At 42.1% G+C, this 25,026-nt stretch overlaps 1 protein-coding gene across 5 annotated transcripts in view; it reads right to left on the reverse strand.

Annotated features, from left to right (window-relative positions):
• LOC128701013 (transmembrane protein 184C) overlaps positions 1 to 25,026 on the reverse strand; it is a 67,646-nt gene that overhangs the window by 17,883 nt on the left and 24,737 nt on the right. For all 5 annotated transcript variants that reach the window (XR_011391039.1, XR_011391038.1, XR_011391041.1 and 2 more), the window contains exons 5-10: positions 17,398 to 17,600; positions 15,838 to 15,964; positions 11,815 to 11,969; positions 8,287 to 8,407; positions 5,594 to 5,768; positions 3,654 to 3,844 (exon numbers count right to left, since the gene is read on the reverse strand). Coding sequence is in view for 1 of the 5 variants with exons in the window: in XM_070079964.1 (XP_069936065.1) it covers positions 3,654 to 3,844; positions 5,594 to 5,768; positions 8,287 to 8,407; positions 11,815 to 11,969; positions 15,838 to 15,964; positions 17,398 to 17,600 (972 nt within the window). In the remaining 4 variants the exon portion in view is untranslated. The remainder of the gene's footprint in view (positions 1 to 3,653; positions 3,845 to 5,593; positions 5,769 to 8,286; positions 8,408 to 11,814; positions 11,970 to 15,837; positions 15,965 to 17,397; positions 17,601 to 25,026) is intronic.

Raw genomic sequence — 25,026 nt, forward strand, 5'->3', positions numbered from 1 at the left:
TAAATTACAAAGGTAGAGTAGTACGAAAACTTTTTTTTTCAAATTTTAGAAATAACATGAAGGTAAAAATGTTTAGCCATGAGTACGGTACATCTTGGTGATAGTAATAGTGTGAGTGATCCAGTGATAGTGTGAGTGATCCAGTGATAGTGTGAGTGATCCAGTGATAGTGTGAGTGATCCAGTGATAGTGTGAGTGATCCAGTGATAGTGTGAGTGATCCAGTGATAGTGTGAGTGATCCAGTGATAGTGTGAGTGATCCAGTGATAGTGTGAGTGATCCAGTGATTATGTGAGTGATCCAGTGATAGTGTGAGTGATCCAGTGATAGTGTGAGTGATCCAGTGATAGTGTGAGTGATCCAGTGATAGTGTGAGTGATCCAGTGATAGTGTGAGTGATCCAGTGATAGTGTGAGTGATCCAGTGATAGTGTGAGTGATCCAGTGATAGTGTGAGTGATCCAGTGATAGTGTGAGTGATCCAGTGATTATGTGAGTGATCCAGTGATAGTGTGAGTGATCCAGTGATAGTGTGAGTGATCCAGTGATAGTGTGAGTGATCCAGTGATAGTGTGAGTGATCCAGTGATAGTGTGAGTGATCCAGTGATTATGTGAGTGATCCAGTGATAGTGTGAGTGATCCAGTGATAGTGTGAGTGATCCAGTGATAGTATGAGTGATCCAGTGATAGTGTGAGTGATCCAGTGATAGTGTGAGTGATCCAGTGATAGTGTGAGTGATCCAGTGATAGTGTGAGTGATCCAGTGATAGTGTGAGTGATCCAGTGATAGTGTGAGTGATCCAGTGATAGTGTGAGTGATCCAGTGATAGTGTGAGTGATCCAGTGATAGTGTGAGTGATCCAGTGATAGTGTGAGTGATCCAGTGATTATGTGAGTGATCCAGTGATAGTGTGAGTGATCCAGTGATTATGTGAGTGATCCAGTGATAGTGTGAGTGATCCAGTGATTATGTGAGTGATCCAGTGATAGTGTGAGTGATCCAGTGATTATGTGAGTGATCCAGTGATAGTGTGAGTGATCCAGTGATTATGTGAGTGATCCAGTGATAGTGTGAGTGCTGGAGCAACGTGGCACCTACTGCACATGTATGGTATATGCTGCAAGCTGAAGGCTGGTAGACACAAACCACCCTGGGAGGTATTACCATCCTGTGGTAGTAGGTTGGTAGACAACAACCACCCAGGGGGGTACTACCATCCTGTGGTAGTAGGTTGGTAGACAACAACCACCCAGGGGGGTATTACCATCCTGTGGTAGTAGGTTGGTAGACAACAACCACCCAGGGGGGTACTACCATCCTGTGGTAGTAGGTTGGTAGACAACAACCACCCAGGGAGGTACTACCATCCTGTGGTAGTAGGTTGGTAGACAACAACCACCCAGGGAGGTACTACCATCCTGTGGTAGTAGGTTGGTAGACAACAACCACCCAGGGAGGTACTACCATCCTGTGGTAGTAGGTTGGTAGACAACAACCACCCAGGGAGGTACTACCATCCTGTGGTAGTAGGTTGGTAGACAACAACCACCCAGGGAGGTACTACCATCCTGTGGTAGTAGGTTGGTAGACAACAACCACCCAGGGAGGTACTACCGTCCTGTGGTAGTAGGTTGGTAGACAGCAACCACCCAGGAAGGTACTACCATCCTGTGGTAGTAGGTTGGTAGACAACAACCACCCAGGGAGGTACTACCATCCTGTGGTAGTAGGTTGGTAGACAACAACCACCCAGGGAGGTACTACCATCCTGTGGTAGTAGGTTGGTAGACAACAACCACCCAGGGAGGTACTACCATCCTGTGGTAGTAGGTTGGTAGACAACAACCACCCAGGGAGGTACTACCATCCTGTGGTAGTAGGTTGGTAGACAACAACCACCCAGGGAGGTATTACCATCCTGTGGTAGTAGGTTGGTAGACAACAACCACCCTGGGAGGTACTACCATCCTGTGGTAGTAGGTTGGTAGACAACAACCACCCAGGGAGGTACTACCATCCTGTGGTAGTAGGTTGGTAGACAACAACCACCCAGGGAAGTACTACCATCCTGTGGTAGTAGGTTGGTAGACAACAACCACCCTGGGAGGTACTACCATCCTGTGGTAGTAGGTTGGTAGACAACAACTACCCAGGGAGGTACTACCATCCAGTGGTAGTAGGTTGGTAGACAGCAACCACCCAGGGAGGTACTACCATCCAGTGGTAGTAGGTTGGTAGACAGCAACCACCCAGGGAGGTACTACCATCCTGTGGTAGTAGGTTGGTAGCCAACAACCACCCAGGGAGGTACTACCATCCTGTGGTAGTAGGTTGGTAGACAACAACCACCCAGGGAGGTACTACCATCCTGTGGTAGTAGGTTGGTAGACAACAACCACCCAGGGAGGTACTACCATCCTGTGGTAGTAGGTTGGTAGACAACAACCACCCAGGGAGGTACTACCATCCTGTGGTAGTAGGTTGGTAGACAACAACCACCCAGGGAGGTACTACCATCCTGTGGTAGTAGGTTGGTAGACAACAACCACCCAGGGAGGTACTACCATCCTGTGGTAGTAGGTTGGTAGACAACAACCACTCAGGGAGGTACTACCATCCTGTGGTAGTAGGTTGGTAGACAACAACCACCCAGGGAGGTACTACCATCCTGTGGTAGTAGGTTGGTAGACAACAACCACCCAGGGAGGTACTACCATCCTGTGGTAGTAGGTTGGTAGACAACAACCACCCAGGGAGGTACTACCGTCCTGCCAAGTGAGTGTACAATGAAAGCCTGTAATTGTTTTACATGATGGTAGGATTGCTGGTGTCCATTTTTCTGTCTCATAAACATGCAAGATTTCAGGTATGTCTTGCTACTTCTACTTACACTTAGGTCACACTACACATACATGTACAAGCATATATATACACACCCCTCTGGGTTTTCTGCTATTTTCTTTCTAGTTCTTGTTCTTGTTTATTTCCTCTTATCTCTATCGGGAAGTGGAACAGAATTCTTCCTCCGTAAGTCATGCGTGTCGTAAGAGGCGACTAAAATGCCAAAAAAAGACACATTCATAGATAGATAAATAGACAAATAGGTAGAGATATTTAAGAGGTAGTTTAAGCTGTAAAATACACCATGTTTCTCATATCAAAATTTTCAGAATTACTCCAAAATTAAAAAAATAAAAATTACCATTAACCCTTCAACTGTGCCAAGATTTTTAAAAACAAAAAAACTAAATTTTCTTATAGTTAGATAAGAATTTGCCTTTATGAATCAAATACTAATTCTAAAATGAGCAAAACTCTGATTAAAACTTACGGGTTTATGGTGTGCCGAACTTGGTGAAAAAATGATCACTGATCGGCAAGAGTAGCGAGTAATAATATATTAAACACAGTTACAGGGTTTAAAGGGTTAATATTCATAGATAGACAGATAGATAGATAGATATATCAACTGTCAGATAGACCATGTTTCTCAGCTCAAATATTCAGAATTACTCCAAAAAAAAAAAATTCTAAATTTTAATTTTCTTTCAGAAAATTCCAAACTTTGGGGTTGTCCATAAGACAAAAGGCAACTTAACAAATACCGAACATTTGCACCGAGGAATACCAAGTCGTTCACGATTCAAATTACCTGTTGGATAATGATGTCGTGTTCGGAGTCTGAGGTGGACATGTAGCGGTGTGACGCATGGGAGCCCCCGGTGTGTGCATGAGGGGCAATGAGGCGTGTGTGTTCATCGCCACCGCTCGCACCTATAGCTGTTGCACCGCCAGGCCAGCCACCGCCACCACGAGATGTTAAACGGCGCTTCATTCCTTCACCTTAAATAGTGTTATTGACGTATTATTTTTAACAGGTAAACAAACTTAGATTTTTAAGTATAAATGAACATGATAGTGAGAACCTAAATGAACATGATAGTAGATTAGATTTTTTAGATTTTGCCACCGAAGTGGCTAGTTTATTGTGCACCCCATATCCATCCTGTGGACGGTAGCGCGAGAGCATATGGATACACAAAAGGCCTAGGAACTAGGCCCCAAAGGGTTAACAGGAATACATATGGATTTATATCTACATATCTATAGTTCACTTATCTGTTACAAGCAAATTTAGGAAATTTGCTTAGTATATCTGGTATCTTATTTTCATTAATAAGATATCTTGACATGTCACATAGGTTATTATACTGTCTGTCTCTGTATTCCTCAATAAGTGGACAATTAAGCACATAGTGTTCAAGAGAGTGACCATATGCCTGATCACATAATTTACATTTAGTTTGATCATCATCTGTGTGTCTCCCAAACTGCCAGAAGTACTTGTAACCAAGCCTAAGCCTGGCCACTACAACATCAGTCAGTACTTGTAACCAAGCCTAAGCCTGGCCACTACAACATCAGTCAGTGTTCACATTGCAAGTTGCTCCATAAACATACTTATCTACGTTCATGTTATCATAGTGGGTTATAGATCTACTCAGGCTTCTAACTGCATTCCTATAACAATCATTTTCATTATCTACTTCTCTCCTAATATTATTCCTAATGCTAGACACAGTTATGATAGTGAGAACCTAAATGAACATGATAGTGAGAACCTAAATGAACATGATAGTGAGAACCTAAATGAACATGATAGTGAGAAACTAAATGAACATGATAGTGAGAACCTAAATGAACATGATAGTGAGAACCTAAATGAACATGATAGTGAGAACCTAATGAACATGATAGTGAGAACCTAATGAACATGATAGTGAGAACCTAAGTGAACATGGTAGTGAGAACCTCAATGAACATGATAGTGAGAACCTAATGAACATGATAGTGAGAACCTAATGAACATGATAGTGAGAACCTAAGTGAACATGGTAGTGAGAACCTCAATGAACATGATAGTGAGAACCTCAATGAACATGATAGTGAGAACCTCAATGAACATGATAGTGAGAACCTCAATGAACATGATAGTGAGAACCTCAATGAACATGATAGTGAGAACCTCAATGAACATGATAGTGAGAACCCTGGAAGACCAGGAACACAACATCCTTGTACCATAACACTAGAATATAAGTAAAATAGAATGTCACTATTATCACACTGTAAAGTGTGTTATTCTAAGAGTTTAACTTATACTGCACGTCAGTCACTACTACATTCTTAAGAAACGGTTTACAAAATATATATCACAGGGAGCAGGGAGAGAGAGAACCTAGTAGCGATCAGTGAAGAGGCGGGGCCAGGAGCTGAGTCTTGACCCCTGCAACCACAAATAGGTGAGCACAGTACATATGGCATATTATCCACACAAGTTTGTATGGAAACTATACCAGAGTATACACAGAGTACAGTAAACTCTTCATTTAATGCACCTCCATTTAACAGACTTCAGAAATACAGAACAAAACGTGCTGGGTTAACACATTTGTTAACAAAGATCAAAGTTACATGGACGCACCATTCATTATTATTACCATCATTGTAAACTAATGTTTCTAGCAGGCAAGACAACATTATCATCACCATCAGAAAGCGTGAAGAAGAACACTGTAATATAATACTCACTAACAACGTAAACATGTTCTCTGATATCAGAACGAACATCAGAAATATCCCAGATGAGTAAGAACGTGTGGCAGCAATTACCAGTCTCATATTCTTCGTCAACGTAAGGCTTGTAAGAGAACGCGTAGTGATGAACAACGGCTGCTATGAACATCTCGATGCAGATTAAGAAGTTCTGCAACAATATGAAAAAAGATCAGTTCAGGCAATGTGAAATTATTAATGGAAGTGTTTTAAGCTCAGCTTCCTTAAATATCTTGTTGGCAGGAAATTTTGTTATAGACATGAATGTTGAATTTTGTCACAGACATGAATGTTGAATTCTGTAACAGACATGAATGTTGAATTTTGTCCTAGACGTGAATGTTGAATTTTGTCACAGACATGAATGTTGAATTTTGTCACAGACATGAATGTTGAATTTTGTCATAGATATGAATGTCAAATTTTGTGCTAGACATGAGAGAAAGTGTGTGTGGTAAGTGTGGACAGTACAAGAAAAACAATCTTGCCCTTCCCAGTGCATGATGGGAAAAATAAACCTCTGACCTTGTCTTTGGTTTAAATTGGAAACCTTGAGGTGTTTTCTGGGATGATTTTTATGGTTTTATTGGTGTTCCTTGGTATCAACTGATAGAATGGAAGACATAATAGTGTAATGTGTGATTCGGGTCGGTTTCAGAGCAAAAACAGCTTGTACTAGGGCTCAAAGAGTGGAAATATTTGATTTTTGATTAATTTCCTGTGGACAGGTAAAGCACCTTGGGTTTACTCCCACTGCCCCCTGATCAGCTGGGCTGTGGTTCGTACGTTGGTTTACGTGTGGCCAGCAGTAACAGCCTCATTGATCATACCCTGATCTACCATGAGGCCTGTTCTCAGACCAAGCTGAGGGCATTGACCCCCGACACCCTCACCAGGTAAACCCTCCAGGTAATGGTCTGTTTTATGGGTTATTAATGGATCTACTCCAATTACTGAGATAACCTAAACAATGGTCAATTATTCTTGGATATAGAGTAGAACCCCCATATCCGCAGATTTGGTTTCCGTGGTATCAGTCATCCATGGTTTACCGTGGCCTGAAAATATCCCTTAATTTTGCTTAATAATGGCAGCAAAATGCAGAAGTAGTGATGGTGGCAGTTGTTGGCAGCCTCAGACAAGTTGACAGATGCTTCCCATCACTGAAAAAGTAATAATTCTCAACTTATTTTGCAAAATTTATCAGTTAAATTTTATCACGAGTGTGTACGTAAAAGAAAAATGACTTATATACGTAGTGCTCCCTATTATCTGCAGTTTAGGGTACCCACGGTAGGTCTGGGAAAATATCTCCTGCGGTTACAGGGGGGACAACTGTATTTTATTTTCTGAGAAACAGGGTAAAAAACTTTGATTTTTTGTGATGCTTGGAGTATACCTGGAGAGGGTTTTGGGGGTCAATGCCCCCGTGGCTCGGTCTGTGACCAGGCCTCGCGGTGGATCAGGACCTGATCAACAAGGCTGTTACTGCTGGCCACACACAAGCCGATGAACAAACCACAGCCCAGCTGGTCAGGTGCTGATTTTAGATGCCTGTCTGGTGCCTTCTTGAAGACAGCCAGGTGGTAGAGATGTCTGGGGGAGGCTGGAGGCAGTAGAGGTGTCATGTTTGAGGGAAGCTGAAGGCAATAGAGGTGTCATGTCTGGGGGAAACTGAAGGTAGTAGAGATGTCATGTCTGGGGGAGGCTGGAGCAGTAGAGGTGTCATGTCTGGGGAAGGCTGGAGGGAGTAAAGATGTTATGTCTGAAGGCAATGTCTGATGTGAGTATTATTGCAGAAAATTCAGAACAAGGAGACTAGGTGCGGGAGTTACCAAACATATCTCAAAGTTCAGAAGGGGTTGTCGAGGTGGCTTAGATCTCTGGATAAAAATGGAACAAAACAGGATGATTAGGAGGGAGTATAAATCAGGGATGAACTGGGGGGAAAGGATAGGAAGAAAGAGGAGGCTTTGAGTGGTAGGTAGATAGAGACCTTGAACATCTAAGAAGCTTGTGTGAGCATGTTAGATCAGAGTGGAGATGAATAGTTTTTACAATGTGTTGCTGTTGGAGTGTGAGCAAAGTAACAATGATGAATGTTAGAGGGAGACTCGTTAACCAGACTTGAGTCCTGACAACTCCCAGCAAGTACAGTGCCTGTACTCTGAAGCAAGTACAGTGCCTGTACTCTGAAGGAAGGAAGTACAGTGCCTGTACTCTGAAGGAAGTACAGTGCCTGCACTTTGAAGGAAGGAAGTACAGTGCCTGTACTCTGAAGGAGGGAGAGGGGGGGATTACTGCAGTGTGGAGGGTCACCAGAACTGTAATGTCTGTATACATCTAACAAGACAGCTACTAAATAAACAATGGTTAATGTGTTTCCACTTCAGAGTCACATGACCTGGGTGGCAGAGTGCCGGTGTGTTGCAAACAATACCTGTATAATACCAGTGTTGCAAACAATACCTGGATAATACCAGTGTTACAAACAATACCTGTATAATACCAGTGTTACAAACAATACCTGTATAATACCAGTTACAAACAATACCTGTATATACCAGTGTTACAAACAATACCTGTATAATACAAGTGCTACAAACAATACCTGGATAATACAAGTGTTACAAACAATACCTGTATAATACCAGTGTTACAAACAATACCTGTATAATGCTGGAATCTTTCCTCTCTTTGGCTTCATTTTCTTCTTGATCCGGACTGTTGATACCAAATATATCGTGCATGAACTGCGTCTTCATTAAGAACATGATAGCAACACCCTGACTGCAACAACAAACACTATTGTTAGTGACACTCGTACAGAAAAAAATTAAATTATTATCATTATGAAAACTAAGTGGTAAACCCGGCAGGGTCATAGAGGAGTGCAGGGTAGAGTTTGTCAGGGCAGTGAGGAGTGTTAAATGAAGTACAGTGGTACCCTGAGTTTCGAACACCTCCCAACTCGAGCAATTATATGTGTAATATTGTAAGTGCTTCTGCAAGTGTATTTTTAGGGGTCTGGAATGGACTAATGAAATTTACATTATTCCTTATGGGAAGAAATTCGTTCAGTAACGGCACTCAAACATGGGGTGGGGGCGTTGACCCCCGGAACTCTCTCTCTCCAGGTAAACAGCCGTCTGGAAACAATTATGACTCAAACTCAGGGTACCGTTGTATAATCAAAGTTTGTGTAATAAATACATGATATTAACTGTGAAAATGTGTTTTAATTTTTATTTACATGAAGGAGAAGTCTGAGGGTTTATATTGGAGTTTAATGTTCTATATATATAGTAGGTACAGTAATAGGAGTGTATATTATGTATATTAAGAAGCCTTCCTAATCTTCCTTCAATCAAACCTGATTACATCATATTCTGTAAGTGCTGTATCACCCCTACAGGTTTAGCACTCCCCACGGCATTTAATTACATATTATTATCATTATCATTTCACAAAAGTGTAAGTATAGATGGGTGAGAAAGTTTTAAAACCACTGATGTCAACTATTTTCTTATGGTTGTTTGTTGTTCATTAATAATTTAAAAATAACTAAAATATGGTTAATTATCTCTTAGTTTATTACAGTGGATCCCCGGTTAACAATATTTGTTCACTCCAGAAGTATGTTCAGGTGCCGTACTGACCGAATTTGTTCCCATAAGAAATATTGTGAAGTAGATTAGTCCATTTCAGACCCCCAAACATACACGTACAAACGCACTTACATAAATACACTTACATAATTGGTCACATTCGGAGGTGATCGTTATGCGGGGGTCCACTGTACTTATATATAAATTATTAGTAATTATACAAGTGAATACAAAAATATATGACAAACTAAATATTAAGAAAATATTCTATAACAATTACTGTATTAGTGAAGCGCCAATATTGCTCGCTTTAGAGCGCTTCACTAATATTGTTCACTTTAGAGTGCTTCACTAATATTGCTTGCTTTAGAGCGCTTCACTAATATTGTTCACTTTAGAGTGCTTCACTAATATTGCTCGCTTTAGAGCGCTTCACTAATATTGCTTGCTTTAGAGTGCTTCACTAATATTGTTCACTTTAGAGTGCTTCACTAATATTGCTTGCTTTAGAGTGCTTCACTAATATTGCTTGCTTTAGAGCGCTTCACTAATATTGTTCACTTTAGAGTGCTTCACTAATATTGCTTGCTTTAGAGCGCTTCACTAATATTGTTCACTTTAGAGTGCTTCACTAATATTGCTCGCTTTAGAGCGCTTCACTAATATTGCTTGCTTTAGAGTGCTTCACTAATATTGTTCACTTTAGAGTGCTTCACTAATATTGCTTGCTTTAGAGCGCTTCACTAATATTGTTCACTTTAGAGTGCTTCACTAATATTGCTCGCTTTAGAGCGCTTCACTAATATTGCTTGCTTTAGAGTGCTTCACTAATATTGCTTGCTTTAGAGTGCTTCACTAATATTGCTCGCTTTAGAGTGCTTCACTAATATTGCTTGCTTTAGAGTGCTTCACTAATATTGCTTGCTTTAGAGTGCTTCACTAATATTGCTTGCTTTAGAGCGCTTCACTAATATTGCTTGCTTTAGAGTGCTTCACTAATATTGCTTGCTTTAGAGTGCTTCACTAATATTGCTTGCTTTAGAGTGCTTCACTAATATTGCTTGCTTTAGAGTGCTTCACTAATATTGCTCGCTTTAGAGCGCTTCACTAATATTGCTTGCTTTAGAGCGCTTCACTAATATTGCTTGCTTTAGAGTGCTTCACTAATATTGCTTGCTTTAGAGTGCTTCACTAATATTGCTCGCTTTAGAGTGCTTCACTAATATTGCTTGCTTTAGAGTGCTTCACTAATATTGTTCACTTTAGAGTGCTTCACTAATATTGCTTGCTTTAGAGTGCTTCACTAATATTGCTCGCTTTAGAGCGCTTCACTAATATTGCTTGCTTTAGAGCGCTTCACTAATATTGTTCACTTTAGAGTGCTTCACTAATATTGCTTGCTTTAGAGCGCTTCACTAATATTGTTCACTTTAGAGTGCTTCACTAATATTGCTTGCTTTAGAGCGCTTCACTAATATTGCTTGCTTTAGAGCGCTTCACTAATATTGTTCACTTTAGAGCGCTTCACTAATATTGTTCACTTTAGAGCGCTTCACTAATATTGCTTGCTTTAGAGTGCTTCACTAATATTGCTCGCTTTAGAGCGCTTCACTAATATTGCTTGCTTTAGAGTGCTTCACTAATATTGCTCGCTTTAGAGCGCTTCACTAATATTGTTCGCTTTAGAGCGCTTCACTAATATTGTTCGCTTTAGAGCGCTTCACTAATATTGCTTGCTTTAGAGTGCTTCACTAATATTGCTTGCTTTAGAGCGCTTCACTAATATTGCTCGCTTTAGAGCGCTTCACTAATATTGTTCGCTTTAGAGCGCTTCACTAATATTGTTCGCTTTAGAGCGCTTCACTAATATTGCTCGCTTTAGAGCGCTTCACTAATATTGTTCGCTTTAGAGCGCTTCACTAATATTGTTCGCTTTAGAGCGCTTCACTAATATTGTTCACTTTAGAGCGCTTCACTAATATTGCTCGCTTTAGAGCGCTTCACTAATACAGTGCTTTTCAATATTTGTGTTTACGTACTTGGTTAACAGAGCGCTTCAGTAATACAGTGCTAACTTTACAGCGCTTCACTAATACGACGCTTATCAATAATGTGTGTGTTTACTAACTCTGATGTTTGCCGTGCTCCTAAGACGGCTTTCGGCAATCTTCACTTTTTTTTTTATTATTTTTACCTTTGCATCATTGTTAAGCCTAGAGCTATATTACACACTAATAAATAATAGTGTAAACATATTTTTAGGCTTTTATATGCACTGGCAAGTGAAAAAAAAAAAGCTGTGATTGGTTTTAATGTGATATTTGCTTAACATCAACAGTCTGACTCCTGACCCCTATATTAGCCAGGTATGATTATACCTAAATAAGAAAATACAACAGTAACTTAGTAATCAATTTGTTAAGAAAATACAACAGTAACTTAGTAATCAATTTGTTAAGAAAATACAACAGTAACATAGTAATCAATTTGTTAAGAAAATACAACAGTAACATAGTAATCAATTTGTTAAGAAAATTCAACAGTAACTTAGTAATCAATTTGTTAAGAGGATAAAAATGGAATACTTACAAGAAGGAGAAGAAGACAACAGCCTTGATACAGAGGAACTTGGCCAGAGGTGACATGGGGTCCAGCTCCCGTCTCATCGCTTTATAGAACAACACTAAACAATACATGGCCACAAACTGCGATAAGTTGTTTACCACAAAGAGGTAAACAAATGCCTGAAATAAAGAGAAAACTTAATGTTTTACACAGAGTTAACGGGTAATTTAACGTTCGCAACTGAACTTTTTTATTTTTCGTTTGCGCTGAGTACCCGCAATTACCCCTTAAACCTCTTTATATGTTTTGATTATTTTAAGTTAAGACAATTTCAATGCTAAATTTTTAAAATGACTTTGATAAACATTTATATTACTAAAATTTTAATATATGATTTATATCTTTACCAAAGGACCCCAATGGAAATAAGTCACTTTGTCTGACTTTTTTTAGGTTATCCCAGGTTGTCTACACATATGCTGCTATGTATGATAATCTATGTAACTGTGTATACCTGAATAAACTTACTTACTTACTTACTTACTTAAGAGCACTATTGTAACGGCAGGAATTACAATACTGTGACTCGGGTAAATGGTGAAATGTTAGTCCAGTAAATAGATCAACATATACCATGATGCTACTGATGGTAACCAATTAAACGAGGATACCAAATACCATGATAAAAGTGAGGGTAACTCAGTAAAAACAATGCCATCATGCAGTACCATGATGGCACTGATGACAACACAGAGGGAAATCAATGGTTATGGGAGACAAGCTGTACACAAAAATATTATATTAATATTTGTGTTAAAGTTTTACCAGATCTAGAAAACAATACAAAGATACAATACAAAGATACAATACAAAGATACAATACAAAGATACAATACAAAGATACAATACAAAGATACAATACAAAGATACAATACAAAGATACAATACAAAGATACAATACAAAGATACAATACAAAGATACAATACAAAGATACAATACAAAGATACAATACAAAGATACAAAACAAAGATACAATACAAAGATACAATACAAAGATACAATACAAAGATACAATACAAAGATACAATACAAAGATACAATACAAAGATACAATACAAAGATACAATACAAAGATACAATACAAAGATACAATACAAAGATACAATACAAAGATACAACAATACAATACCATGACTGGGACAACACACAAATAATTTCACATATAGCAGACTTATGTGGCAATTATTTGTGTATTAATCAAGTCATAATAAGGAATAAGAAATGAATAAAATGCCGGGAGAAACACTTGTTTTTCTTTTCTGGGTGACTGAACCTCAGTGGGATACTGCCGGTTTGTTGAGAGAAAGAAGAATTAAGAAGCAATAACGTTGTCAGCACAAGCTTTATCCAGGTTTATTAACCCTTAAACTGATCTACATTCACGTGCGTGGCACTCTAAACTTTCTATTTGGCATGCTTTCTTATGTAAAAAAAATAGATCTACGTTCGGAGTGCTACGCATGTAAACGTAGATCTACGATAGGACAATTTAAGGGTTAAAAACCAATGAACATTTACACAAAGTAAAATGTGATAACAAAAGCTAGCTTTGTCCGTGTCTCCACGTGCTATAAGTTGGAAAAAATTTACCAAAAAATACAAATCCACAGAAAAAATATTAATTAGGTTATTCAGCTGAAACCCATAAGCCAGAGAAGATCACAAAAATTTTTCTTCTTAAAATTGGTGCTCCAAAAAAGATTTTCAGTAGTGCTCTGGTATCTGTGGGGGTGGGGTCCAAGAACCACCATGGATGCCCAAAACTGTAGATAGTAGCAAACCCTATACAGCCTCTCCTCACTTAACAATGGAGTTGCGTTCCTAAGACCACGACGGTAAACAAATTCGTCACTAAGTGAGGAGCATACTATAATGGTAGTGGGTTTGTGTCAGCCATCTTTGATATTGATTTAATGTTACTTATGTACCATTTATAACATTTTTAGTATATTTTTAAATGTTTATACACTAGTGTACTGTATACTGTAATAAATGGAATAGAGGAAATCAACTCAAATATACATTATATAGGTATACATAGTTTTCAGAGAGCCTGTCGTAAGTCTGAGGCGTCAGTAAATGAGTACGTTGCTGAGTGAGGAGAGGCTGTATATAAGTAGTATTTCATTTATATACATACCTATGATAATACACAAATAACCTGCACATAGGACAGAAGCGCTTATGACGATGTTTTGGTCTGACTTGGACCATTTACATAGTGTGACTTTGTAAATGGTCCAAGTCAGACCGAAACGTCGTCATAAGCTCCTCTCTGCTATGTGCGGGTTATCTGTGTATTGCTCCAGTCACAGCATTGTGACTTTTTGTTATTTACCTGTGATAAAGTTTAACTGATAAATTATGCACAATGAGTGGAGAATTATCACTTTTTCACTGATGGGAACCACTTGACAGCTTCTCTGAGGCTCTCAACAACTGCCACCATCACTACTTCTGCATTTTAGTGACATAACAAGCAAAATTAAGGGATATTTTCAGGTTAGGGCAAATTGTGGATAATAGGCACCTCAAAAACTGAATCTGTGGATATGGGAGATCTACTGTGTACATATTTTTGAAGACAGCGGCTGTCTCCTACCAAGGCAGGCGACCCAAAAAACAGAAGAAAGAAAAGTTTTCCTTTTTTTTACACTTAGTAATAAAATGTATTAACAATAATTACAAAATGCTGAAGTTTGTGAAGCAGTAAATTCAGAATAATAAATTTTCTAGCAAATTTGACTTATAAAAGAAATTTCACAAGCGAACCACAGAACTGGTGTTGTTTGAACCTAGTACCATATTTTATGGCAAACAAGACACCCTGGTGTCAAACAAGACACCCTGGTGTCAAACAAGACACCCTGGTGTCAAACAAGATACCCTGGTGTCAAACAAGACACCCTGGTGTCAAACAAGACACCCTGGTGTCAAACAAGACACCCTGGTGTCAAACAAGACACCCTGGTGTCAAACAAGACACCTTGGTGTCAAACAAGACACCCTGGTGTCAAACAAGACACCCTGGTGTCAAACAAGACACCCTGGTGTCAAACAAGACACCCTGGTGTCAAACAAGACACCCTGGTGTCAAACAAGACACCCTGGTGTCAAACAAGACACCCTGGTGTCAAACAAGACACCCTGGTGTCAAACAAGACACCCTGGTGTCAAACAAGATACCCTGGTGTCAAACAAGACACCCTGGTGTCAAACAAGACACCCTGGTGTCAAACAAGACACCCTGGTGTCAAACAAGACACCCTGGTGTCAAACAAGACACCCTGGTGTCAAACAAGACACCCTGGTGTCAAACAAGACACCCTGGTGTCAAACAAGACACCCTGGTGTCAAACAAGACACCCTGGTGTCAAGGATGGCCCCCACCTCTGACTGGCTTAAAAGATAAACAGTACTTCAGTCTCCACGACAGTGGGTAAATTTACTACACTTACTTTGGGAAAAAAATAGCATTTTTGATTGGATAAAATGCAGTAAGTACTAACAGTGGAGGCCAGTGTGTTACCCACTGGGCAGTGGAGGCCAGTGTGTTACCCACTGGGCAGTGGAGGTCAGTGTGTTACCCACTGGGCCACACAATGACCTCCAGTTTTACTATTCATTCCCCATGGGTTCAAATCCTACCAGTTCTGTGGCTTGTTTGCAAGCCCTTAATATGATTTTGTGAGTCAGTTCAAGAGTGTGAGAGTCTGATAGTGGAGTAGTAACTGAACACAGTTTTAAGAACTTAAGAAAGGAGGAACAGTGCAGTAGGCCTGTTGGCCCATACTAGGCAGGTCCTTCACAAACCATCCCACTAACAGAATATTTTCCCAAGCCAATTTTCAATGCTACCCAGGCAATAAGCTTTGATAATTTTATTTACTCATGCGCAAGTCCCACTCAAATCGAACCCCTCTCATGCATTTATCAAACCTAAATTTGAAACTACCCAAGGTTTAAGCCTCAATAACTGTACTTACATTCTTGGGTGATAATTTACCCTCCTCATAGACCCCAGCCTGGCCACAGATGAAGGCTATTAAAGTGGTCATCAGGTGGAACACAGTGTACTGCAGGATACCGTGCTTGCAACGGTGAATAAACTCTCTGTAAGCAATGTGAAAAAATAGGTAAACGATATTAAATATTCCCTCCAGTGTAGAAATGCTTTGTACGATGAATGACAGTAAATACTACTGTAAAGTAGATATAGAGATGAAAAAGGTGGTGGTGTGGAGAGGATGTCAGCAGGCAGGAAGAGGGTCACATGGTGGTGTGGAGAGGATGTCAGCAGGCAGGAAGAGGGTCACATGGTGGTGTGAAGAGGATGTCAGCAGGCAGGAAGAGGGTCACATGGTGGTGTGAAGAGAAGGATGTCAGCAGGCAGGAAGAGGGTCACATGGTGGTGTGAAGAGGATGTCAGCAGGCAGGAAGAGGGTCACATGGTGGTGTGGAGAGGATGTCAGCAGGCAGGAAGAGGGTCACATGGTGGTGTGAAGAGGATGTCAGCAGGCAGGAAGAGGGTCACATGGTGGTGTGGAGAGAAGGATGTCAGCAGACAGGAAGAGGGTCACATGGTGGTGTGGAGAGGATGTCAGCAGGCAGGAAGAGGGTCACATGGTGGTGTGGAGAGGATGTCAGCAGGCAGGAAGAGGGTCACATGGTGGTGTGAAGAGGATGTCAGCAGGCAGGAAGAGGGTCACATGGTGGTGTGGAGAGGATGTCAGCAGGCAGGAAGAGGGTCACATGGTGGTGTGAAGAGGATGTCAGCAGGCAGGAAGAGGGTCACATGGTGGTGTGGAGAGAAGGATGTCAGCAGACAGGAAGAGGGTCACATGGTGGTGTGGAGAGGATGTCAGCAGACAGGAAGAGGGTCACATGGTGGTGTGAAGAGAAGGATGTCAGCAGAAAGAATGGGGGTCACAGGGTGGTGCTATGGAGAGAAGGATGTCCACAGACAGGATGGGGGTCACAGGGTGGTAGTGTGGAGAGAAGGATGTCAGCAGATATGCTGACATCCTTCTCTCCACAACACAAATGTTAATTTTATTTTTAAAGTCGCAAATGTTATTTTGTTTTTAAACACGCTGGCCATCTCCCACCAAGCCAGAGTGACCCGAAAAAAGGCAATATGAAGAGTTTCGGGGAAACCAGTCCGCCAGACTTGAGCCCTGGAAGTGGGAAGTACAATATTTGCACTCTAAACTCGAAATCGTAATGACACGATTGCAAACAAACCATACCACGGGCGGGATTGAACCCGTGGTCAGAGAGTCTCAAAACTCCAGACCATGGCTAACGCGGCGGTCTGGAGTTTTGAGACTCTCTGACCGTGGGTTCAATCCCGCCCGTGGTATGGTTTTTTTGCACTCTAAAGGATGGGTGTTAATGTTGCAGTTTTTTAAGTGTAGTGTAGGCATGCCTCTGACAAGACAGTGGTGGAGTGAATGATGATCAAAGTGTTTCTTCTTTTTCGGGTCACTCTGCCTTGGTGCGAAACGGCTAATGTGTTAATAAAAAAAAAAATCCTGCAATCTTACCTGCCCATACGCCAAGGTTTGAGGCAGCAAAGAGGAAAAAAGTGATTTGTTTGAGGTTTGGTCTCCATGGTGGCATCAAGATCCATTTCATCATCGAGGAAGTTCAGGAGGAACATCATGAAGTTGTATATGACATAAGCTTCATAGCACTCCCTGGCAGTGTCCAGGTACGGCGCTAGTGCCGGGTAGCCCAGCACCAGCCACTGTAAAACATCACATCGATATTAATATCTTGCATGGAACACAATGTACTGAAGGAGGGTGGCCACCCTGCCTTGGTGGCCACCCTGCCTTGGTGGCCACCTTACCTTGGTGACCACCTTACCTTGGTGGCCACCTTACCTTGGTGGCCACCTTACCTTGGTGACCACCTTACCTTGGTGACCACCTTACCTTGGTGGCCACCTTACCTTGGTGGCCACCTTACCTTAGTGGCCACCCTACCTTGGTGGCCACCTTACCTTGGTGGCCACCTTACCTTGGTGGCCACCTTACCTTGGTGACCTTACCTTGGTGACCACCTTACCTTGGTGACCACCTTACCTTGGTGGCCACCTTACCTTAGTGGCCACCCTACCTTGGTGGCCACCTTACCTTGGTGGCCACCTTACCTTAGTGGCCACCCTACCTTGGTGACCACCTTACCTTGGTGGCCACCTTACCTTAGTGGCCACCCTACCTTGGTGGCCACCTTACCTTGGTGGCCACCTTACCTTGGTGGCCACCTTACCTTGGTGACCTTACCTTGGTGACCACCTTACCTTGGTGACCACCTTACCTTGGTGGCCACCTTACCTTGGTGACCTTACCTTGGTGACCACCTTACCTTGGTGACCACCTTACCTTGGTAGCCACCTTACCTTAGTGGCCACCCTACCTTGGTGGCCACCTTACCTTGGTGGCCACCTTACCTTGGTGACCACCTTACCTTGGTGACCACCTTACCTTGGTGGCCACCTTACCTTGGTGGCCACCTTACCTTGGTGGCCACCTTACCTTGGTGGCCACCTTACCTTGGTGACCACCTTACCTTGGTGGCCACCTTACCTTGGTGACCACCTTACCTTGGTGGCCACCTTATCTTGGTGGCCACCTTACCTTGGTGGCCACCTTACCTTGGTGGCCACCTGACCTTGGTGGCCACTTTACCTTGGTGGCCACCTTACCTTGGTGGCCACCTTACCTTGGTGACCACCTTACCTTGGTGACCACCTTACCTTGGTGACCACCTTACCTTGGTGGCCACCTTACCTTGGTGGCCACCTTACCTTGGTGGCCACCTTACCTTGGTGGCCACCTTACCTTGGTGGCCACCTTACCTTGGTGGCCACCCTGCCTTGGTGGGTGACGGCCAATGTGTTAATAATAAAATACAGTGGACCCCCGCATAACGATCACCTCCGAATGCGACCAATTATGTAAGTGTATTTATGTGAGTGAGTTTGTACGTGTATGTTTGGGGGTCTGAAATGGACTAATCTACTTCACAATATTTCTTATGGGAACAAATTCGGTCAGTACTGGCACCTGAACATACTTCTGGAGTGAAAAAATATCGTTAACCGGGGGTCCACTGTAGATGTACTTCATGAAATATTAAGTCTACCAAGGAAGGTGTATTTACAATGAGTAATTAAGGCTTATATTCTTCAGAAGTTCAATGGGAAACTAGCTCTTAATGCTTCAAACGTGGGAAGCCACGTACAGTAAACCTGTGATATGACGAATTAACGGAGAATTTTCCGAGTGTTCAATTAAATGAGAATGTTACAAGATCGTAGTGTAGACACAATTTACAAATAAAGTGCAATAATTTTTTTAAAACACTGGCCGTCTTCCACTGAGGTATAGTGACCTGAAAAAGAAAAACTTTCACCATCATTCACTCCATCACTGTCTTGCCAGAAGGGTGCTTTACACTACAGTTTTCAAACTGCAACATTAACACCCCTCCTTCAGAGTGCTGACACTGTACTTCCCATCCCTGAACCCCTTCATAAATGTTACTTTGCTCACACTCCAACAGCACGTCAAGTCCTAAAAACCATTTGTCTCCATTCGCTCCTATCTAACACACTCACACATGCTTGCTGGAAGTCCAAGCCCCTCACACACAAAACCTCCTTCCAATCTTTCCTAGGCCGACCCTTACCCCAACTTCCCTCCACAACAGATTTATACACTCTTGAAGTCATTCTATTTCCTTCCATCCTCTCTACATGTCCAAATCACCTCAACAACCCCTCCTCAGCCCTCTGGATAATAGTTTTGGTAATCCCGCACCGCCTCCTAATTTCCAAAGTATGAATTCTATGCATTATATTCCCAGTACACATTGCCCTCAGACATGACATCTCCACTGCCTCCAGCCTTCTCCTTGTTGCAACATTCACCACCCATGTTTCACACCCATATAAGAGTGCTGGTATAACTATACTCTCATACATTCCCCTCTTTGCTTCCATGGACAAAGATCTTTGTCTCCACAGACTCCTGAAGGCTGCTGCTGTTGCTGATTTATGGAGGTTGTAAACTAATATTATTTCTTCATTTAGTCACATTTTAATGGTTCTATAAGAACAAAAGCCACAGTATTCTGCTTGGAACAATTTATATCATTGACCCTTTGACTGTCGCGGCCGTATATATACATCTTACGAGGTACCGTGTTTGACGTATATATACCCATAAATTCTAGCGGCTTCAAATCAAGCAGGAGAAAGCTGGTAGGCCCACATGTGAGAGAATGGGTCTGTGTGGTCAGTGTGCACCATATAAAAAAATCCTGGAGCACACAGTGCATAACGAGAAAAAAAAAATCCGACCGTTTTTTTTTAATTAAAATGCCGACTTTGTGGTCTATTTTCGTATAGTATTTATGGTTGTATTCTCATTTTCTTGGTCTCATTTGATAGAATGGAAAACATATTATAGAAATGGAGGTGATTTTGATTGATTTTACTATAAAAAGAACCTGGAAATGGAGCTCAAAGTAGAGGAAATGTTTGATTTTTGCCAATGTTCGAAAGTAAACAAATGATGTCATTGTCCAATAAATGTCCAACTAGCCATTCTAATATACAGTCATGAATGGGTTGATGTTATTTATACAATTATTACAGTATTGCAGTAGTCTGCATAATAGTAAGTCTTCTATTTTTTGTTTGAATAAAAATTCAAAATAGAAAGCAAGAGTAATATCAGAGGGGCCTGGAGACATGACTGATGAACAAAGAAAATGTTATTTTAGAGCCAGGAATGTCTGCATTGTTCATTCTGGACCTTATTTTGAAATTGTCATATTGTTTAGTTTTTGTGAAATTGGCCAAATTGCAAATTTCTGACCACATTATTAGGTAGTTGTAATTGGTAAATGGGCAGTTTCTTGTACTCAATCGATAAACAAAATGGAGTTCTAAAGAAATAGCTATGAGTTTGGGCGACTGGATCAATGGAATTAGCCGAAAATTGGGCTCAAAGTGGGCGAAATCGCCGATTTGTAAACAGCGCCGAGATTGCTAACTTCGCGAGAGCATAATTCCGTCAGTTTTCCATCAAATTTCGTTTTTTTTGGTGTCAGTACAATCGGGAAAAGATTCTCTATCATTTCATAAGAAAAAATAATTTTTTTTTTAAATTTTGCGACATCAGGAGACACCTCAGGATTGGGGGTTGCGACAGTCAAAGGGTTAAACATACCCAAGTCTTGTGTATGTGTTTTATTTATATCCGGAGTTTACCAGGAGGGTGCTCCAGGGGTCAACACCCCTGTGGCCCGGTCCATGACCAGGCCTCCTGGTGGACCAGAGGGCCTGATCAATCAGCATGTTACTGCTGGCTGCAAGCAAATCATCAACTTTAAAATATCTCTGAATTTAGTGAGGAAACTTTAGACGACTTTTCGGTCAGTCCTGGATCATTATTACTCACAACCTGGACCAGGATGGATCATTATTACTCACAACCTGGACCAGGATGGATCATTATTACTCACAACCTGGACCAGGATGGATCATTATTACTCACAACCTGGACCAGGATGGATCATTATTACTCACAACCTGGACCAGGATGGATCATTACTCACAACCTGGACCAGGATGGATCATTATTACTCACAACCTGGACCAGGATGGATCATTACTCACAACCTGGACCAGGATGGATTACTCACAACCTGGACCAGGATGGATCATTACTCACAACCTGGACCAGGATGGATCATTATTACTCACAACCTGGACCAGGATGGATCATTATTACTCACAACCTGGACCAGGATGGATCATTATTACTCACAACCTGGTCCAGGATGGATCATTACTCACAACCTGGTCCAGGATGGATCATTACTCACAACCTGGACCAGGATGGATCATTACTCACAACCTGGACCAGGATGGATCATTATTACTCACAACCTGGACCAGCATGGATCATTACTCACAACCTGGACCAGGATGGATCATTACTCACAACCTGGACCAGGATGGATCATTATTACTCACAACCTGGACCAGGATGGATCATTATTACTCACAACCTGGACCAGGATGGATCATTATTACTCACAACCTGGACCAGGATGGATCATTACTCACAACCTGGTCCAGGATGGATCATTACTCACAACCTGGTCCAGGATGGATCATTACTCACAACCTGGTCCAGGATGGATCATTACTCACAACCTGGACCAGGATGGATCATTACTCACAACCTGGTCCAGGATGGATCATTACTCACAACCTGGTCCAGGATGGATCATTATTACTCACAACCTGAACCAGGATGGATCATTACTCACAACCTGGTCCAGGATGGATCATTATTACTCACAACCTGGACCAGGATGGATCATTACTCACAACCTGGTCCAGGATGGATCATTACTCACAACCTGGTCCAGGATGGATCATTATTACTCACAACCTGAACCAGGATGGATCATTACTCACAACCTGGTCCAGGATGGATCATTACTCACAACCTGAACCAGGATGGATCATTACTCACAACCTGGTCCAGGATGGATCATTACTCACAACCTGGTCCAGGATGGATCATTACTCACAACCTGAACCAGGATGGATCATTACTCACAACCTGAACCAGGATGGATCATTACTCCGTTATGTCGGAGGATCTCACCTTCAAGGACCATAACATTGTATCAATCGCATCTGCTAGAAATATGACAGGATGGATAATGAGAACCTTCAAAACTAGGGAGGCCAAGCCCATGATGACACTCTTCAGGTCACTTGTTCTATCTAGGCTGGAATATTGCTGCACACTAACAGCACCTTTCAAGGCAGGTGAAATTGCCGACCTAGAAAATGTACAGAGAACTTTCACGGCGCGCATAACGGAGATAAAACACCTCAATTACTGGGAGCGCTTGAGGTTCCTAAACCTGTATTCCCTGGAACGCAGGAGGGAGAGATACATGATTATATACACCTGGAAAATCCTAGAGGGACTAGTACCGAACTTGCACACGAAAATCACTCACTACGAAAGCAAAAGACTTGGCAGACGATGCACCATCCCCCCAATGAAAAGCAGGGGTGTCACTAGCACGTTAAGAGACCATACAATAAGTGTCAGGGGCCTGAGACTGTTCAACTGCCTCCCAGCATACATAAGGGGGATTACCAACAGACCCCTGGCAGTCTTCAAGCTGGCACTGGACAAACACCTAAAGTCAGTTCCTGATCAGCCGGGCTGTGGCTCGTACGTTGGTTTGTGTGCAGCCAGCAGCAACAGCCTGGTTGATCAGGCTCTGATCCACCAGGAGGCCTGGTCACAGACCGGGCCGCGGGGGCATTGACCCCCGAAACTCTCTCCAGGTAAACTCCAGGTAAACAACCTGGTCCAGGATGGATCATTACTCACAACCTGATCCAGGATGGATCATTACTCACAACCTGGTCCAGGATGGATCATTACTCACAACCTGGTCCAGGATGGATCATTACTCACAACCTGGTCCAGGATGGATCATTACTCACAACCTGGTCCAGGATGGATCATTACTCACAACCTGGTCCAGGATGGATCATTACTCACAACCTGGTCCAGGATGGATCATTACTCACAACCTGGTCCAGGATGGATCATTACTCACAACCTGGTCCAGGATGGATCATTACTCACAACCTGGTCCAGGATGGATCATTACTCACAACCTGGTCCAGGATGGATCATTACTCACAACCTGGTCCAGGATGGATCATTACTCACAACCTGGTCCAGGATGGATCATTACTCACAACCTGGTCCAGGATGGATCATTACTCACAACCTGGTCCAGGATGGATCATTACTCACAACCTGGTCCAGGATGGATCATTACTCACAACCTGGTCCAGGATGGATCATTACTCACAACCTGGTCCAGGATGGATCATTACTCACAACCTGGTCCAGGATGGATCATTACTCACAACCTGGTCCAGGATGGATCATTACTCACAACCTGGTCCAGGATGGATCATTACTCACAACCTGGTCCAGGATGGATCATTACTCACAACCTGGTCCAGGATGGATCATTACTCACAACCTGGTCCAGGATGGATCATTACTCACAACCTGGTCCAGGATGGATCATTACTCACAACCTGATCCAGGATGGATCATTACTCACAACCTGGTCCAGGATGGATCATTACTCACAACCTGGTCCAGGATGGATCATTACTCACAACCTGGTCCAGGATGGATCATTACTCACAACCTGGTCCAGGATGGATCATTACTCACAACCTGGTCCAGGATGGATCATTACTCACAACCTGGTCCAGGATGGATCATTACTCACAACCTGGTCCAGGATGGATCATTACTCACAACCTGGTCCAGGATGGATCATTACTCACAACCTGGTCCAGGATGGATCATTACTCACAACCTGGTCCAGGATGGATCATTACTCACAACCTGGTCCAGGATGGATCATTACTCACAACCTGGTCCAGGATGGATCATTATTCACAACCTGGTCCAGGATGGATCATTACTCACAACCTGGTCCAGGATGGATCATTACTCACCTGGTCCAGGATGGATCATTACTCACAACCTGGTCCAGGATGGATCATTACTCACAACCTGGTCCAGGATGGATCATTACTCACAACCTGGTCCAGGATGGATCATTACTCACAACCTGGTCCAGGATGGATCATTACTTACAACCTGGTCCAGGATGGATCATTACTCACAACCTGATCCAGGATGGATCATTACTCACAACCTGATCCAGGATGGATCATTACTCACAACCTGATCCAGGATGGATCATTACTCACAACCTGGTCCAGGATGGATCATTACTCACAACCTGATCCAGGATGGATCATAATATCCTCTGACATTTCCTGTCTAAGGTGATATAAATATTTTAGAAAACTAACAAGTTGATAAATGACTCACTTACGCAACATCTGGGAATATTTATTATGGTAACATTTCACCAGCCAGCAGCTTCTTCAGTCCAATATAAGGAAGAACAGTGGAAGATGAGGAGTTTGAGGGAATCAGTCCTTCACCTGGAGTCGAAGTGTTCCGTCCATCAATTGTAATGGACTGAGGAAGTTGGTAGATAAGACACATAGGCAACAT

The sequence above is a fragment of the Cherax quadricarinatus genome, unplaced genomic scaffold (genome assembly GCF_038502225.1).
Source record: "Cherax quadricarinatus isolate ZL_2023a unplaced genomic scaffold, ASM3850222v1 Contig58, whole genome shotgun sequence".
Taxonomy (NCBI): Eukaryota; Metazoa; Arthropoda; class Malacostraca; order Decapoda; family Parastacidae; genus Cherax; species Cherax quadricarinatus.